Genomic DNA, 18,605 nt, shown 5'->3' on the forward strand with positions numbered 1-18,605 from the left:
TGAGCCCTTTAGTTTGATTACAGCTGGCATTGCACTGCTGCTGTTAGGACATCTGCTCTGTGTATTAGGTATCTAGAGCTCTGAAGTATTTTGCTGGATTGTAATATGCATGTGAAAATGCTAATGAGAAGCAAGAGTTTTTTTAATGTCATACATACATTACATAATAATGTTTTTAATCTATGTTTACCTGTTTTCTGGTAGCCTTAACTTGCCTTAAGTGTATGGGTGCCTTTACGTGCATTCAGACTTGGAAGATGGCTTACAGTTAGTTGGAAACCTCAGAAAGGAAAAGATGTTTACTACTTAAGTTTTCTATCTTATGAAAAAAAGCACTTTTAAACTTGATATATCATGCTGATGTTTTTATATCATGTACTGAAAACCCCTTTTAGATTTGTGTAGATTATGTGAAGGTTTATTAGTGAGATTTTTTTTTCTTATTAATTCAACTTTTAAAAAATTTGAGGGATAAACACATTCCTAAAAAGCTAACGTACACTCGACTATTAGAATGTGATAGATGCGCTTCAGGTTTAAAAAGAGGTACCATCTTAAATATGATAATAATATTCAGGGATATTTGCATAAGGATTCCTGCAACACACTGGCTGTATAATTATCTATTTGTTTTTACTAAGATGCATGGAAGAGGTAGTTTTCAATTGTCCATTAAAAAACCATCATACAAATTAGACTGGGCTCCTTATGCCATCAACATGTGGAAACAGCCAAGTAAATTTACACATTTATTAGGTGGTTCCGATGTGTATTGCTTCAATAAAAACAAATCTGGTCACCAGGCATCTAAAACAGCTATTTGCTGTGACATTTGTTCTTGTGAAAAATCCTGTGAAAAGCAGTAGCTTCAGGAGTCTTAGTCATTACAGAGCTAGTCCTTAGTTTTCTTATGAAGTCATAATAATAATTCTTCACCAGCATTAGCAATTGAATTTTGAAACAATTGAAAACCCACACCAAATAAACATGGCATATTATGCTTGGAAAACATGGTTGTGGGAAATATGGCTATAAAGCCTGTAAAAATGAAAATTGTGCTGTTACTGTGTGAAAACTGCACAATGACAGGAAAACTAATTGGTTCCACTTGGGTAGTTGCGTCAGGATGTTTCATAGAGCCCTGTGGCATCTGATCATAGGGACTTCATGGTCTACAGAAGATATTAAGAAGCCTCTTTTTTTTTTTCTCCTTAAGGGGAAAGAGGAGAAGAAAAGCAAATGCACTACACAGTGGGCATTATAAAATTAACCAGCATATGAAGCCTTGACAGATTCATAGTATGAAGTCTAGTCTTCTGTCACGTGTTCTGTGAAGCTCTGTCTTGGAATCTGACAGATGCACATGCACCTCACCACCATCACCGCCTGCCCCGAGCTGTGCAAGTGGAAGAAGGCTCAATATGCAGTTTTTTCCATGTCCTAGCACAATTTGCTTCAGGAGACACAATCGGGGATACGTGTTCCTGAAAGTTGTTGTTCTGTTGTCAGTTCTGTTGTCTGTCTCGTGCTGTATCCAGGTGGAATACATTTCCTACCCCCATGCCTCTATTTAAAAAGAAAAAAATAGGAGTGAGACAATTCACAAGCAGTGTGTCCCTGTATGAGTATCTACGTAACTTTGGACAGGTGAAAACTTAAGGGTGAGAACTGTGTGTGTTAGAAGAGACAGCTTGGTCTTATGTTGGATTCAGTTACCCTTGGCCTGAACTACTTTCTGTTTTCGGACATGATAGAGTAGTCTCCAAAACTGATGCTTTGGGAAAATTTCTGGGTAGCCTCCCAGTATGTACTTGCGGGAGGTCTGTGGAGCCCTAGCCAGCTGTGCTGGGAACCTCCTTGGCTCCTTGTACCTACTCACTCCTGTTGAGAGAGACGGAAACCCATAACAGAATAGTGCCAATGTCCAGGACAGGGCTGGTTTTGTTTTTCTATTTGAATTCTTTGGTTTAGAGTTTGTTTCTCAGGATAATGTGAAACAAAGTCATAGCTAGACATTATCTTGGAATGGAACTGGTTTTCTTGTGGGAGGGTCTGTCCAGTTCTGTTTGCTATTGATAAGTTGCTTTTTTTTTCTTGTCATGCCTACATCAAGGAATTTATTACCTCTTTCATTGCCTTATGAGGCATTTGTTTTCTTTTCAATTCTGTTTCCCCATCTTTCTTATTTTTTCAATGCTGTCATCAGAGTTTTTTATTTCATGAGGCTGTTTTGGTACTTGGAAGATCTTAACCTCTAGCTGTCTTTCCCTCCTTCCATCTACCCCCTCTTTTCCCCCCAGACCTTTTAGCATGACTTCCAGAAGTCATCCCTTTTGGCTTTGTAGTTTTCACATTGCTTTCATGCTGCGTGCTAATTTGTTAGGTCACTGGGGCGTTCTGTGATCTTATTTCAGCTCTAGGCATCTTCATCTCTCTTGCTTTTCCTACTGGTAAATCTGGGAACGCCATATGTGATCCACGGGTCACTTGACTGGGTACAGAGCATTTGTATGCAACTTAAAAAGACCGGTGTCTGTTTCTTAATTTTGCTCATAACCAGCTGATAGGTCTGTGGTGGCTAGAGAGCCTCTTCTGTGTGCTCCAAGACTGGGAGAAATGTTCAGTCCTCACGTAGCAAGGTCTGTCAGAAAGATTTCAAGGTGGCCACGGTCTTGGTAGCCAGAAAGGCACATAACCAAGCATGCCAGGTGCTAGTTGTCTCCCCTTGCCCTTCTTTACCCCACAAGGCAGAAGGAAGCTGTTGTAGGAACAGGAAGAGGTGCTGTGTTACCAGGTGGGCCCCTGGGGAGCAATGGAGTGGGAACGCAAAGGCACCAAACCCTGGAGGCCTGAGAATATGAGATGGGGGCTGAGGAGCTTTTCCTCTTGCTACTGCTGTATGGGTGGTCCTGGCTGGGTGTTTCAGCCTCTCGGATTGCCTCGGATTTGGCCAGTTACATGAGTTCCACTTGAGCATGAATAAAGCAGTATCGTATTACTTCTGGTAGTAATATAAATACTCCATTACAAATGCACTCTGAGACAGTCCCAACCTGCCTGATGACATCCATTAAGAGGACCTCCCAAATACTTTGGGAACCCCAACTATAAATCCCATTCCATTTTGTGCCACAAAAAAGAGCTACACTGAAGACTGAGGAGTTTTTCTTCAAGTAATTGAATTCTCTGTAGGAAGGTCATAACTTTTTTGCTAGTGTAGTACTCGTAATGTAGTTTTTCTTTTGCAGCCTTCAGTAGTTAGGGTAACCGTGAAAATTGTATGAAATACTGTGTTGTTTTTTTTTTAATTCAGCTTCTCATGTTAAAATAAATCTGCAGAATTCTAGGAATGAGTGTAAGACGCTTGTCCTAAAGCTATGTTCATCATGCTGGTCTGTATTCAACCAACCTAGCGTGCAACAGGATTGCAGTAGAAAAGAGGCAGTGATTTTCTTTGTCTTCCCTACCACTAGAAATAATTTTCTATCTGTGTGATTTTTTTGATAAGCTTGAAAGTTTAAAAAACACAGTCCCACAGTGGGATTAGTCATTTCCCATTTGAACTTCAGCCTTGTCTGGTGTGTGAAATAAAGAATTGCATTTTATCTTAAAGACAGGTATATCACTTACTAGGTTAATTTTAGCCTGATTTACTGACCGATACCTGTCTCAGCTGTAGCTTGTGGCAGAGAGAGAACACGCTGTGCTGTACAAGCTGACCTTTTGCAAAGGTATAGCAAATAGTCATCTGAGGGAGGAGTGGTTGCTATCTTAGCCGTAGTCTAGAAAAAACAAGGTTCCAGCCCTCCTGACCCAAACTTACTGCTTGGTGTGAGTTGGCTGAAATTTGCTATTAGCTTTCCTTCACTTATTAAATTTCCCAATTATCTCCCTATGACAATAAGCAACAGGTACCAGAAAGAAAGAGTTTTCTTTCTGGCCTAGCTAAGTTGAACTAGAACAAGGATGCAGGAGACAAAGAAGTCTACAGCCTCCCTGAGAGATGTTTTCTGTAATGCTTCTCTGCTGTGCTCTGCATCTGCCTCATGGCAGGTGGGGAAGACACTGCTACAAATAAGGGCTAGGTGCAACGTGTTATTGCACTCAACTAACTGCTCTCTTGTGACTATGGAATTGACTGTGCTTATGTCTGTGCAATCAGGATATCCCTCAGAGAAGCGTTGTTGCTTTGGCTGAAATAAAGTCCCAGGAAATGTCCAGAATGATTTCTTGAGAACTTTTCTTCCACTTGCAGCAGGAATATTTTCTTGTTTCAGCATATGCAGTACACAATGCCAGATACTAGGCTGAAAGAGCAACCGTGAAAGTTTGGCTTCTGCTTGAGAAGTGCTTTTATCTGGAGTGACCTTTAATCCCTTGGGCAGAGTTAGTGGTTATTTAGCTGATCTCCCTGAAACCTTTTTTCTGATCATGCTGTTCAAACACAGCTGCGAGGGCCAGAGGGCCCTTCACTTCCAAAATGGCATTTGTGTTTGCATGCATATCTTTTTCTGTTTAATTATTACACCTATTGAAAATGTATAATACCAGGGCAGCAAAAGAAGATTTTGCCTTTACTGGATGAACCTGAAGCTAGGCAATCAGGGACAAGACTTACAGTTGAGCTGCTACAGTCTCCTTCTGTAAGGAGAAAATTGCAGTTTAAATGGTGTGTCTGATCTAATGCAACCACTGCATTCTTCTTGCTGGTCCTCAGCTGGACTTTTGACTGAATTCTGCAGTGAGCAAACACGCACCTGTCTCTGACATATGTACACGCATGCACATGGACGCTTGTTTGTGTATGCCTTCTCTCTCTCCCTTAATATGATAGTAACTTTAAAAAGTGAACAGGTTTATCAGAAGGGTTCTTTTTAGCCCTGTTATAGCATGTTTTAATGAAGGAGGAATTTAGAGATGAGACCATGTCTTTTGACTCCTTGACAAATTCTAAGCTGTTAGTGTTCAGTCGAATCCCTTTTGTAACGGTTTTCTTTACTTATTTTGTTTTATTTTTGTCTGCTTTAATTCCAAGTTTCATGTCTTCACAGGCCTATTTTCGGACAGTAGAACTTGTTCAGGAGCCTATTCCTGGCTCACCAGGTCTGAGTTTCTACTTCAGAATCAATGGCCGACCCATTTTCATTAAGGGCTCGAACTGGATTCCAGCAGATTCTTTCCAAGACAGAGTGACCTATGACATGTAAGCCACATTTGATGTTCTCTAAGGAGAAAGGATTGTGTTTTCCTCCTCCCGACTCTCTATCGGCACTCTATCAAAGGGTGGCATTAGTGGGCGGAACTCCTTTCAAGGTAGGACGCTAATTGTTCTGGGTTGGAGGCCTCAGAATTAGGGCTTAATTGACATTAGTGTATTTGAGTGATGTTCAAGGCATGGAAGTGCAGTAACTGATAGGAAGGTGGTTGTTTGCTGTCCACAGGTTACTGGCCTTTTGGGTATTTTTAAGGATGATCCTTGGGCTGTCTGATCCTATTGCCTGGGACACGTTCATTGGTACTCGGAGGAAGTGCACTTCAGCCATGTCCTAACCCATCTCGTACAGGGAGACAAAAGTGCATAGTAGCTTCTCTCCCTTTTTTCCGCCCTTGGTCCAGGCTTCCTGGATTTCAATGATGCAGCACCCCAGAGACGCAGGTGGGATGGGGACCACACTGTACTTTGACTAAGGTTTGCTCTGGGTAGTTGGGGAACGAGTTCAACAGGACATGCTGCAGTGTGCATTCACATGCAACTTAGAGGCTGCCAGCATGATTAAAGAAAAATTAATGGAGCCTGAATCCCTTAAAATGAGATTCAGAGTCTCAGCCTTTCTTCTTCTCTCACTCCCTTCTTCTCGCTATGCATTGTGGAACTCGGGAAGAGAGTATAGATTTCTGAATGTGTTTAGAAGAGGATTTAAGTTCAAGTGATAGATAGTTAAAGCAAGTAATATCCAAGGAGAAAAGAACAACCTGATTAAGAAAATACAGTATTTCTAAACCGCGTCCTGCCAATACTTCTGTAAAGGCACTTACTTGCATGTGTCACTCCATCTATTTCATAAGTGTTAACAGGACCAAGTAACTTTTTCTGCACAAAAAATTGCTTTTTGAGAACTCTGCCCAGACATGCAGGCTTAGAAGGTATCAAAATAGTCTGGTTTCTATCAGAGTTATATGTCTTAGATTGCCTGCTAATGAAGAATGTTTGGGAGTTTGGGGGTTTTTTTGGTATAACCTTAGAAACTCTTAAGTGATACAGTTTCACAAAACTTGTATAAATCTTCTTTTTTGTATTTGACAGATTATGGCTACTCTTGAAGTCTGCAGCAGATGCTAACATGAATGCACTTCGGGTTTGGGGAGGAGGAGTATATGAACAAGATGAATTTTACGATATTTGCGATGAAATAGGAATAATGGTAAAAATAAACACAGAACACTCACTTAAAAACTGATGAGAACTTCTAAATAAGAATCCACTCTAAATGAACAAAAGACGAGAATGAATACAGAAGTTCGAGCCATCTTTCCAAAGGACATGGTAGAGTACCAACCTGAGAAGTCAGATCAACCTGATTTTTTTTTTTTTTTTTATTTGAATGCTTCCTGATTACCGAGGCTGTCTGTTGAAACTGGAAGTGATATTTTTGAGACTTTATATTAGAAACTTGGCTTGTGTTTTCTCTTGTAACTAAGGCTACAACTCTGTTGTTCACTCACCCCTACTTCCCTTCCCAGGCCAGATTCTCCCCTTCATCTCCTCTTCCTTTTCTCCCCACTGTCTTTTTTTCCTGTCTCTCTCTTACATTTCCCAAAACCAGAGCAACAGGACTGTGCCTTTAACTTTCTGTCTTCTAGTTCTTTTCAGACCAAAACTGTCATCTTTATGTGCTGTATCTCTTTCCCAGTTCTACATTTCCTAATCTCTTGGGAAAGAATGAGAGAAGAAATGAAAAGCTGAGGGACTGGTACTAGTGATGTCACTTAACGCAGGAAGAAGATGTTTACTCTGTAATGGTGAGCACCATAGAAGAACTTCTGCAGACTGTACACATCAGCAGGGACTTGTAACACTCAGTCAATTAGTCGTGAAACAAGTAGTGCATGGGAGGGCGGTTATTCACAAGACCAAATAATATTTTTTCCAAAGCAGCCAAACTGTGGGGCCCCGTAGCTGTGCTTAGGGCTTACTCATGTGAGAATAGCCCTGCTGAAGAATCCGAGTTCTTGAGTAGATGCCCCAGATTGAGAGCAAAGGCCTTGCAGTCTGACCTCAATGAGGGCTGAAGGCCTGCTGTATTTGAATTTTGTGCTTTCAGGCACCTGCAAGTTATCAAAACACCTAAGAAGGTAGTCATGCTTTTCTCTACTGTGGAAATGGATTTTATTTCTTTTAAAAGTATTTTCTCCTTTATAGCTATAGCTGAAGGGGTTTGGAGGTTTTTTTGTTCAAACTTTTTAAACAAAAATATTTCACTTGGCCTGAAGCCAAGCATGGAAGGCCTTATCCAAAAGGCCATTTTGAACAAGCTGTAATTGAGTACAAATGTAGCTGTAAGGGGAACACCTGCTGCAAACACTGATAATCCTAGATGAGCACCTTTGATTATATGAGCTTGGAGGCACATGTTAATAAGTTTTGATGAAATAGTGACTAGACGACTGAAGGCCAAGTTACATCTGGTATTAAAATCCTAAGAAGTGTGTTTGGTCTTACTCTACAGCATAAAAAATCAGAGAAACAGAATTGATGCCTTGCTGCCTTCTGCTGTGTGTGCTTGAAAAAATAAAACGTTACATCTATTTTAGTCATCTGAATGAATGCCCTGATTTTAAGGGCTTCTGAGCACTTACAATTCTTATATTTTTGACACTAGGCACCTAAGTAGGCCACTTAGATCTGTGCCCGTACAGTGCTCAATGCAAGATTTAGATCTTATTTAACAGCCAAAATAGCAAGTAACTGCAGAAAATGGGACCCTTACTCTGGAGGGGGCGGTGCTGGACACTTTTGGTTTTGTTTCTTCTGATAGTCTCGCAAAGGCTTAAAAGTGCATTAGAGTCAAACTGTGCATAAGGAAAAACAGTGATAGCTCACTGAGGGGAAATAGCAAGAGAAAGTTTCTTTCAATAGAGAGTTTTGTCTCTACACAGTCACTGAAGGATTCTGAGGGATTCTTCAGCAATAGCTCTGCTTTTTTGTACAGTGCTAGGAGTGTAACAATTATTAATGGATCCATTGCCTCCCACTGTCCTGTTCCCTGTCTTCAGTTTTCTTGGGGAACATATGCTGAAAAGAGTCATGGAAAAGCATGTTCTCACGGCAAGGAAAATGCAATTGTATGACAACGGGTCTGGCAATCTCTATTATTTATGTAGTGTGGTATTCAGAAAAGTGTAGTCTCCTACAGACTCTTTTGGGTTAACATGCTCCTTCCAGAGATCTTTCCGTTAATGTTTGAGATGGACTATCAGGAGTCTGGAATTTACAGCAATTTGAAAAACAGAACAGGTAAAACAAGAAATCTTACCCATCTCATTGGGCTTCTTCCTTTTGCCTTTTTTGTAATTCTTCTCCTTCAAGGTACAAATGGAGTTCAGTGCTGAATTGAAAGGTTTGCTGTTCTTTAGTGGTATCTACTTGATCTTTCTTTGAAGAGAAGGATTGCTGTGTTGTTAGAGGACCTAGTTTGTTTCTGCCCCTCTTACTGGGTAAGATTTGCTCTTTTTAAGATGAATTCATGCATTTAGTGTGGAAGTGTTCTTTTAACAAGTACACTTGAACATCTGTTAAGTGTGCTTGATACCACATTGGAAGAGTTGCTGTGTCTCTTTGATAAGTAATGGGGATTTGGTGTTACATCTGCAGAGTAGTAAATACAGAATTGTTCTGTTCAGCTGGAGGTTGTCCCATGTTCACATTTGAGCATTGGATGGGTTCTAATTATTCCACCGAAAATTACTGAACTCAGTCTGCTGAGCAATATTCCACTCATCGGTGAAGGCTGTCAAGATCTGACTCCTAAGGATAAATATTTTGTAACTCTGATATTGAGGAAAACCACAGTGGAGTATGCATGTACTGAACCCTATGGAGGATGTGAGTGTTTTGGTGATACTTTCCAAGTATAAGAAACAGAACATTTCAGTTTAATTCTTTTTGAGATAAATAACTTCTGTGTGAGCAAAGGATTGTGCATCCCAATAAGCATGTGTTTTTCAAGTATGTAAAAATGATTTGCTAACAGGTTTTTTTTGTTTTGTTTTTTTTTCTTTTTTTCTTCTATTTTCTTTCCTTTTCGCTGTAGATTTGGCAGGATTTTATGTTTGCATGTGCGCTATATCCAACTGACCAGGATTATTTAGAATCCGTAAGAGCAGAAGTTTCTCATCAGGTATTTTGTCCGTGTGTCGAAGCTCTGTTTACCATTACCTCTTTTTGAGTGACTGACTGTATAAGTTAGCTTTCCAAAAATGCTTATTTAGAAGTGCTTGTTAGTGTACGTTTATGTAGCAGACACAAAATCGAACCCTGCTAAATCCTCTTTAACTGACTTGCAGGAGTAGTCAGTCAAGCAGAGGTGCAGACTTTCCTCATATCCAGACTGCCCTCTTCTCATGGACATGTAAGAGCATTCACTGAGAGCAAGCTCTAATGATTGCAATATGCCTTAGCACAGAATTTAGCCTTTACATGTGTCTGAGTAGATGAGGATGGAGGTACACATATGCATATGGTAGATATATGTCAACGTATTAAAAGTTTGCCCCTCTGTAAGTGTATATTACAAAAGTTTGAGCCTGGTGGAGGGCTAAGGGAATAGTGAACAGTGTGGATACAAACAGGAGTTGTAGGCTTAGCATATGTAATGTACATGTGGACTTGTAATTCAAGTAGTAATAAAGTGCGGTGGGTTTGTTTTAATTTTTTTTATTTTTAAAAGAAGTAATTTTGCTTGACTCCTGAGGTTGTAAGTTGTATTTCAGGTAAGGCGTTTAAAATCCCATCCATCAATTGTTCTGTGGAGTGGTAACAATGAAAACGAAGCAGCAATTGCAAGCAACTGGTTCTCCATACCTTATGCTGCCAGAGAAGTCTATATCAAAGACTACGTGATGCTTTATGTGAAGAACATCCGAGAAATAGTTCTTACTGTAAGTGACCTCAAGAAATTGTAGGGGTGTATGGCTTGGCAGAAGGTTTAAATGTTTGCAATTTGAGCGACTTGGGATGTCTTTTTTTTTTAATCCTTTTGGAAAATGGAAAAGGCACATTATTGAGGAATTGCACTTTCCAAGCTTTTATAAACAACTCTAAACTCAAGGGTTGTCCTCAAAGTGAAAGCAACCAAAAAATTACTTATATCTTTAACACTTTGCGATGTGTAAAGGAAGACCTGAAAATATAGGGGATCTTGCTTCTTTTTTCCCTTCCTATTTTTAATACCTCCCCAAATGCCTTCACTTCCAGTGGACAAAAATCAAATTGCCCATTAGTTAATTAATCTAGATGATCAGATTTCGTTTATCCTGATTTTGTTGACGGATACTGTAAGAAAGATTTAACAACCCTCAGGCCTTTTAATAGCAGTTGAAGAAATTCATAAAGATGTTATTTCTTCAAGTGTGCTCTTCCAGTATTTGACTTAAGTTTTTTGGCTTAAGCAAGTTAAACAAAAGCTACGCTAAACATTGTCCTCATGCTGTGTAGTCATTATATTGTGTGTTTTTTAAAACAGACTAATAGTATTTTACAGTATACGAAGGCAAAATAAAATATTTTGAGATAAGACTTAAACTGTGAGCATGCAGACCAGAAGCACCTGAAATCTGTGAAGTCCACTGTGATTTGGCATTACCTATTTTGCATAGCTTTTGTAGTTTTATTTTTCCTCCTAGAAGTATTGCAGTTCTTCATTATTTAATGGAATCTGCTTTTAACTAACTTTGATGTGTGTACATAGAGTGAAATTGAGTTAAAAGTCCCAAATTGGGGTTGCATAACTGTATAGGGATTAACAGACAGTGCTTGAACCACGGGTGAATATTCTAAACTCCCCTGTTAGCTAAGAGACAAAACGTTGCAAGAGTTTTGTCCAGTTAGAACTTCCTTCTTCAGATGCTCGTGGCCTTTTCCTTCCCAGTTATCCCTTGTATGGTATGATCTTATCGACTTCAGGGTATGATAATTTTAGTCTAATCTCTCCTTTATGGGATGAGATGCGTTTCATGTTATGAGGTTCATGACCTAAAGTTTCTCTTTGCTAAGACAGGCACGCAGTATGTAGGTGACAGTGATGTTATTGCTTGTTATTGGAGGCTGCTGATGTTGCCAGACTAGTTGTACTCTTAAGAATTTAGAATACCTTTCTACTGGAAAAGTTGAGATAGAGGAAACAATAAAAATGAGGCCAGGTTTGAAAGAGCCTACTGAAAATGAAAAGGATGCCGCTCTTGAGGGCAGTTATGCATTCTCAATGGTAGTGGTGTTTTATATTCCTGGTTAACATCTTGATTCTAGGTTTCTGTATTTCAGTCAGGTTTTCTGGAACTGAGTTGTTTGTAAAAGTATGCTGTGGTGTTTCTGTGATTAGCTACATGAGTTGGATAGCCAGTGCCTGTGCAGCAAAGTGAGGTGTTCTGTCTTGATACTGGTTTTGAGTTACAGTTCACTTGTCACAGAATCACAGAACGGTAGGGGTTGGAAGGGACCTCTGTGGGTCATCTAGTCGAACCCCTCTGCCGAAGCAGGGTCACCTACAGCAGGCTGCACAGGACTGTGTCCAGGTGGGTCTTGAATATCTCCAGAGAAGGAGACTCCACAACCTCCCTGGGAGTGCTGCTGTTCAGGACAGACCCTCTTTTATTTTAAACCTACAGAATAACTATTTTGAGTGCCAGAAGGAACCATACAGTGAAATAATTTCAGGTCCTGTGCAATACAAGCCAGCTGAGGAAACTTGTAACTACTAGCAGTACTGGACTGTATAACTTAAAAAGACTTCGAAGTTTGAACTAAGGACTTGAAGGAATCCAGGATATCCTATAGTAAATTGGTTCAGTTAATTATTAATTATTCATGTCAAAAAAAAAAAAAAAAGAAAAAGACGGGGGCTTTTAAGATTTTTCTTAAAATGAAGCACGTGTCTAAGTGCTTTGTTGTATTCGAGCCAATTGCTGTAACTTGTAAATGGTAACTAACTCAGGCCCCTATCTTACTACAAGTAGGGTGCTAAATGAATTATACCTGTGAAAGGATTCCTTCAGTATTTTGTAGAGTACTGCTAAAAGATTTAGTACACTAAATCTACTGAGGCTATAAATAAAGGCAGCTCTGAACAATTTGAAATGTAACCCTTCTTATAGTCTCATCTGTCTCAATGTGCAGAGCCAGCCAAAATTACAACAACCCGCAATGCTACCATGCAGGCATTCGTAGCAGAATACCTTGGCTTTGTTAGGACTAAATTTTGATGACGACTTAAGAAGAAACGGGAAAATCATGGCCTTGTTCCTACAAAAACACTGCAAAAGTAATGATTTTCCATAAAGAAGTCACAGTACTCAAATATTAATGTTCCTTGAGTTTATTTTTCACAAGGCACACTTTAAATAGATTTCATTAAGAATTTAGAAGCATATAAAGATAGAAAAATCTCTTGATGAGAGGAGAGACTCCCTTAGAACGGCAGAGCAGGCAATATCATGCCCAGCTGTCCTCCAAGAACATAAATAAGAAGCTAATTAAGCAAGTAACGATGATGAATGTCAGTACACAAAGGGCAACATTGCCTAAGTGGGGACTCAGAAATTTGGAAAAAGCATGTTCTCCTTGCCCCTCCCTCCCATCCCCTTTCAAAAATGTGGTCTATGTATTCAGATGATAAAAGCCATTCACTTTGTGAGGGGGGTGTGGTTTTGGTTTGGTGTTTTTTGGTGTTTTTTTTTTTGTTTGTTTTTAAATCCCAGGAAGATAAGAGTCGTCCTTTTATTGCATCCAGTCCCACCAACGGCTTGGAGTCAGTTAAAGAAGGTTGGCTCTCCCAAAATCCTTATGATACCCATTACGGTGACACTCACTTTTATGACTACAGCAATGACTGCTGGAACTGGACAGTGTATCCTAAAACTCGTTTTGCTTCAGAATACGGATTTCAATCCTGGCCTTCCTTCAGTACAATCGAAAAGGTAAGGCGGGGCTTCCATACCTTACTGTCCCATCTTCCCTCATCTAGCGAGGGCAGTGAGTCTCTTCCCAGCAAACTACAGCATCCGAACCATAGCTGGGATAAGATGTCGTTAGGTGTGGTATGGCGCAGGTGGGATGGGGGTGTGCGCTGGCATGGGAGAGAGTGAAGTGGGACTGTTTCCCTTCTCATTGTTCAGTATATTCACCTTGATGTTGCAAGAGGAGCCAAGTTGAGATGAGAGCCTATTATGAGACTATTAATTTTAATAGTAATTCTATTTAATACATAGCTTAGTAATGATTGCCTGACATCTGTTTCCTTTTGCTGTGTCTAAGCATAAGTGTTCATTTAGAAACAGAAGAAATGTGACAAATGCTGAATTGTGCTGAGTTCTACAATGTTTCAATTTTTATCATGTTTACCAATTTATTTTACTTAAATTACTTGTTTCTTTATGTCTTACATATAAGAGGATTTGGTTTTGTCTTCTGTTAAATTTAGATATTGTATATTCTATCTTATTATCCAGTTGGAGCAGAGACGTACTGTGCTGTTTGTCCGTTTGTTCAGAGAGAAGGGAATATCATGCTGATACTCGTGCATGCAACTAAAAGGAGTTCAGAATGTTCTTTTCAATTTACTGGGCAAAGTGTATTATCTGAGACATCAGTACATTCATCCATATTAATAACAATGAAAAATATTCAATCCAGCCTAAAAAAGAACAAATTTAAATAAAAAGATTTTATAGAGATTGTAATTACAATAAAAGCTTGACACTAATAACTGTATAAGCTATGCTGCATTGTTGTCCTTAGTTGAAAAAGACTGTTTAATGATCATTTGTTTTCAGAGACAGGTTTTGAAAATACACACATTATTAGAATTTACAGCCCTACTAACTTCTGTAACTTTTATACCTAAATGTGTTTGACTAGAGTACGTTCTTCCATCTTAGTCTGGGGTGTTTCTGATTTACTATGAATGCAAGCAAACCTATGAGCTCCCTTGGCCAAACTGAACCTTGGGACAATAAGTTAAATGTCATTGAGCCAAAAGTTGCTCTTCTGGGTACGACAGCAATGTCTGTTTTCATTTATTTGTACAAGGAGTATAAGCAAAGGGTGTTGCTGATTCAAAATCCTTGCATGACTGCATGAGGCACTGTAGAAATATACCACCAATTTTAAACGGTTTGGATGATGTCAGCAGGCTGTAATGGATATCCTTTCCTGAATATCCTGTCGGTCATTAAATGCACATTTTGCCTTTTCATTCTGATCTCTTTCTTTTGTGTATTTTAAAAGGTTTCCTCCACTGAGGACTGGTCCTACACAAGCAATTTTTCTCTCCATCGACAACACCATGAAAATGGCAATGATCAGATGCTTCAACAGATTGGGCATCATTTCAAGCTTCCCCAGAGCACAGATCCTGTAAAAAAGTTCAAAGATATGATTTACCTCACTCAGGTAATGGTGGTGTCTTCAGTATAAGTAGCTGTCAATACTTGTTCCATTAGATACTGTCAGCGGTTAAAACTGGGCCTGTTCTGTTTGGTAATGTTCAGTTATATGGAAAGTTTCTGCATTGAGGCATTGGAGGGTCCAGTTTAATTTGGAACGAGCTTGTCTCTCATTTATTGGAAAGAGACTCCAGTTTTCACCATAGAAGGGCTGGAATGTTTCTCGGGGAATTTCCCAGAAACTGGCTCAAGGGGAGAAAGTCTGGCTGTGTGTATGACCTTGGTCCCTGTCCCCAGCTGGGACCACTCATGAAGCTGGCTGGGAGAGCAGGGACGTGCTGCCCTGCCTTGGTACGTAATTTTTCCTGGTGCTGCTCTGTTACTCCCTGTTCCAGGGTAGGTATGCTGTGCTCTTCATGTGGCCCCTGTAGGCTTACTCCTTTGATTTTTGCCTCAAAGAATACATGAGCTTTTGAAACAAGACAGTTTCTAGAGAATGCAGTTCTTTATGAATGAGACTATTAGTAGCCGTTGTTTTGTTACGGACTCAGATATTGATATTTTGCAGAATCTATTCTGGTTTTTTTTTCAAATCAGTCGGTTATATTTTGCTCTTCATCTGTAGTAGTTTACCTTGTGCTTATTTCTGTCTTCGTGATTTCTATGTGATGTCTAAATGATGTTAAGTAACTTTTTAATGCTATTAGGCAAGTTTGAAGTGCTGTTCCTTTTTGTTGTGTTCCAAGAATTTCAGAAACACTCTTGATGGGAACAACTGCGCATTCACTAAGTTTTTAATGTTTGAGAGCTGCTGTCAGCAAGTTTTATATAAACACAAAACAGCTGGAGAACTTCAGGCACTGATGACAAGAGAACAAGGATAGACGATGCTGTGAAATTGAAAACAGGGGTAAAACATGCACAGTGAGGTTCTGACTCAAAAAGCTATGAGAGTTTCTGCAGGGTTGTCTGTCAGGGCCTTATTAACAGGTTAAACAATTTAAGAATACCAGAATAAGGATAGCAAAAAAGATGAAGAGAGTAAACTTGGCTCCAGTGGTTAACTTAAAGACACTTAAGAGAAGTGTTCTCTTTACCTTTTGAGCTGTCCTAAAGAATAACTTTTTCCTTTCTTTTGAGACTTCCTTTTAATACCTGCCCAGCCTGGTAATATACTTTGTGAAGAAAATAACAGGCTGTTTGGCTGCTATTGAGAACTTGGCCAGTGAAAAATTCTGAAAAGTCTTTTTTAAAGACAAAGTGGGGAAGGAGACAAGAAGTGGAAGTGCACACGAAAAAAAGGTTGCTCTTTTGGTGCACAATTTTGACCATGTACTGGGAACAGGTGGTCAGAGTATAGGCATGTGGGCATCATGGTGATGTATGCTGGAGGTAGGGCAGCATAACATCATTTTGCAACTCTTGGGCTTTTTATTTACATTAATTTTTTAAAAATATATTTATTTTAGTTTTTTTTTCCCCTGTCTTCCGTTTTCCTTTCAAAGACCCTGTTGCCCAGTGGCCTTCACTGGATGGAAGGCAGGAAGTAGCCCCTTCAGAGTTTCTCTAAAGATACTGCTTGCAAAGCTGTTGGGAGCTGCTAGGAATAGATCTCCTTCAAGCAGAGGCCCACTGCACTGCAGATGTATAGTCTTCAAGGCTCAAATTTAAAGTTATGTGCTGTTGCTGTGAAGTCTGTGTTGTATGTTAATAGAGACACACGTGCTTTGAAAGTAAAGTGAGATACAATACACCAAAAATATTTTTTTTATGTGTGTTTGTTGACCAAGGTGATGCAGGCTCAGTGTATAAAGACAGAAACTGAATTCTATCGGTTTAGTCGAAGTGAAATAGTCAAGGGAGAAGGACACACAATGGGAGCTCTTTACTGGCAACTCAATGACATTTGGCAGGCTCCTTCCTGGGCTTCCTTGGGTAAGTTTTATAACAGTCTGGTGAAAAGCACCATCAGTCCTGTTTTCCTCATCTGGAAGTATCAGAATAAGAAGTATGGCTCTGCTCTCTCTCTTGGGCAACTTTGCAAACTTTGAACGTGTTTCTGTCCATCCTTTAGAAATGCTTTCCAGAAAAGTGTTTTTCAGGATTGTCCTAATAGACTGTGAAAGCAGAAGAGGGTGAAGAACAAAGCAATTCTTTTTCTGTGGACGTTCTGCTGTTCAGATTTAGCAGCCACTAACTCTTACCCTCGTGTTAGCAAGGTTTAGTTTAGAGAAGTTAAAATCATATGTAACTCCTAATTTCTTAAAAATACAGTTTTTTATTTAAGCAGTATTCTCATTCCTTCTAAGGAAATAATATCATTGAAGCCAGACAGAGCTGCCTGTTAGGAAGCAGTAATGGTTTAGACTGAGGGCACAACCCCGTTGTGAGGTAAACTTTCAGCTGCCCTTGGTTGTCATATGTAGAGCTGGATCTTCCTGAAAGTGTGTGCAATGTATCATCTAGGTTTTTCCAGAGAATTTTTGCCTTTTTTTTTTTTTTTGCAAGTTTAAGTATTTTAAAATTAGAAAGATAAATTCTTCTAGAATTGGAGAATTCTAAGAAATTCTGTTTCCAAAAGGGCCTGTCCTAGAAATCCCTGGTTATATTTATGGGCTCAGCTTGTATGTACCTAGCCACCCTAGGTGAGAATGGACAGAGAGGGAGCTAGTGGGATAGGAAGGTAAGAAGGAGCACCAATGTGCAATTATACTTTCTATAATATCAACAAATCTGGTTGATTTTGTTCCACCTGCCCCCCCCCATGGTAAAATGATTGAAACCTCACCCTTCAGTAGGCAGTAAGGGCACTGTCAAAAAAAGCTGCAGAACTGCAGTCCTTTTCTGAGGAGGATGAGATTTCGTATGTAAAGGCTAGGCATCTAGATTCCTTCTGTGTTCAGTTGGGGGGGGAGATGGTTATCTCTAGGGTGTGATTCATTGTGTCCTCAGCTATCTCATAAGTGGGATGAATTATCTTCTCCATGTTGAATTTGATTTTCATAGAACTTAGTATGACACCTCTCACCCAGCATAGCTTCTGAGAAGCTCTTTATAGGAGAAGATGACTAGCTTGAGATTTGATGTCTAACTTAGTGTCAGGTGAGGTGAATCACTCTTTGTGACTAAATTATTCTGCTAATATGCTATTTATGCACATGATATCTCCTTATATATTATATGTGTATTTTTTTCCTTTTAGAACACAGAAATGGAGTAATCGGACATATAAAAAGATAAGTCAGTAAGAAATAGGAGAGGAATGTGTGGTATGAGGGAAGTGATTGTGTTTCATGTTCTGAACATTTTGTCTAGAAGCCATTTTGAAATGGAGAAGCTGTTCTGTGGGCAGCTCTATAGGACTTGGGTAGATTCTCTTTCAATTTTAGTTATTTCTCACATACTCTGCTTTTGAAAATCTTGGTTTAAGAGTTTAATGTGTGATGAAATCTGAGTGAACCAGGAAAAGCTAAGAGTTAGTGTGAAGTTCTCGATCTGTCCTTAGAACACAATGCTATTTGATTTTGCTTTAAAAAAAATTAGCCCACCTCCCCCTCCTCCTCTTTCTCTGGGAGGTGTTTGTCGCTCTCTCCCTTCTTCTTTTGCTAGTGGTTTGTGGTGGTTTTTTCCCGTTTCCTTTATTCATCCGAGCAAAGCAACTGAAACCAACAAAGGAAAATGAACCAGTAGAAGAAACATGCTATTTTGTTTAAATGTTAAGGCAGCAGTCCAACTATCAGGCTCATCTTTCTGGACTTTCTAGACTTGTATTAGGAAATGGAATATCCCAGTGTTCGTTTTTATGATTCTAGCAATGGCTGATGCTCTTAGGCTTTAAGTGCCTCAAGAGAAAAAAATGCTTGGGAAAATGTCTCTTTTTGAAGACAGGTGTATTGATAGATGAAGAGGAGACCATAAATGTCGGTTTAAGTACAGAGCTGACGTCA

General features: G+C 39.5%; 1 protein-coding gene across 13 annotated transcripts in view; it reads left to right on the forward strand.

The window, feature by feature from the left end:
• Positions 1-18,605, forward strand: part of MANBA (mannosidase beta) — a 57,877-nt gene that overhangs the window by 20,483 nt on the left and 18,789 nt on the right. For all 13 annotated transcript variants that reach the window (XR_012764051.1, XR_012764056.1, XR_012764057.1 and 10 more), the window contains exons 8-14: positions 5,052-5,203; positions 6,305-6,422; positions 9,312-9,398; positions 9,991-10,158; positions 12,973-13,191; positions 14,501-14,665; positions 16,449-16,593. Coding sequence is in view for 1 of the 13 variants with exons in the window: in XM_075421444.1 (XP_075277559.1) it covers positions 5,052-5,203; positions 6,305-6,422; positions 9,312-9,398; positions 9,991-10,158; positions 12,973-13,191; positions 14,501-14,665; positions 16,449-16,593 (1,054 nt within the window). In the remaining 12 variants the exon portion in view is untranslated. The remainder of the gene's footprint in view (positions 1-5,051; positions 5,204-6,304; positions 6,423-9,311; positions 9,399-9,990; positions 10,159-12,972; positions 13,192-14,500; positions 14,666-16,448; positions 16,594-18,605) is intronic.

Source organism: Opisthocomus hoazin, chromosome 5 (assembly GCF_030867145.1).
Source record: "Opisthocomus hoazin isolate bOpiHoa1 chromosome 5, bOpiHoa1.hap1, whole genome shotgun sequence".
In the NCBI taxonomy this organism is placed as follows: Eukaryota; Metazoa; Chordata; class Aves; order Opisthocomiformes; family Opisthocomidae; genus Opisthocomus; species Opisthocomus hoazin.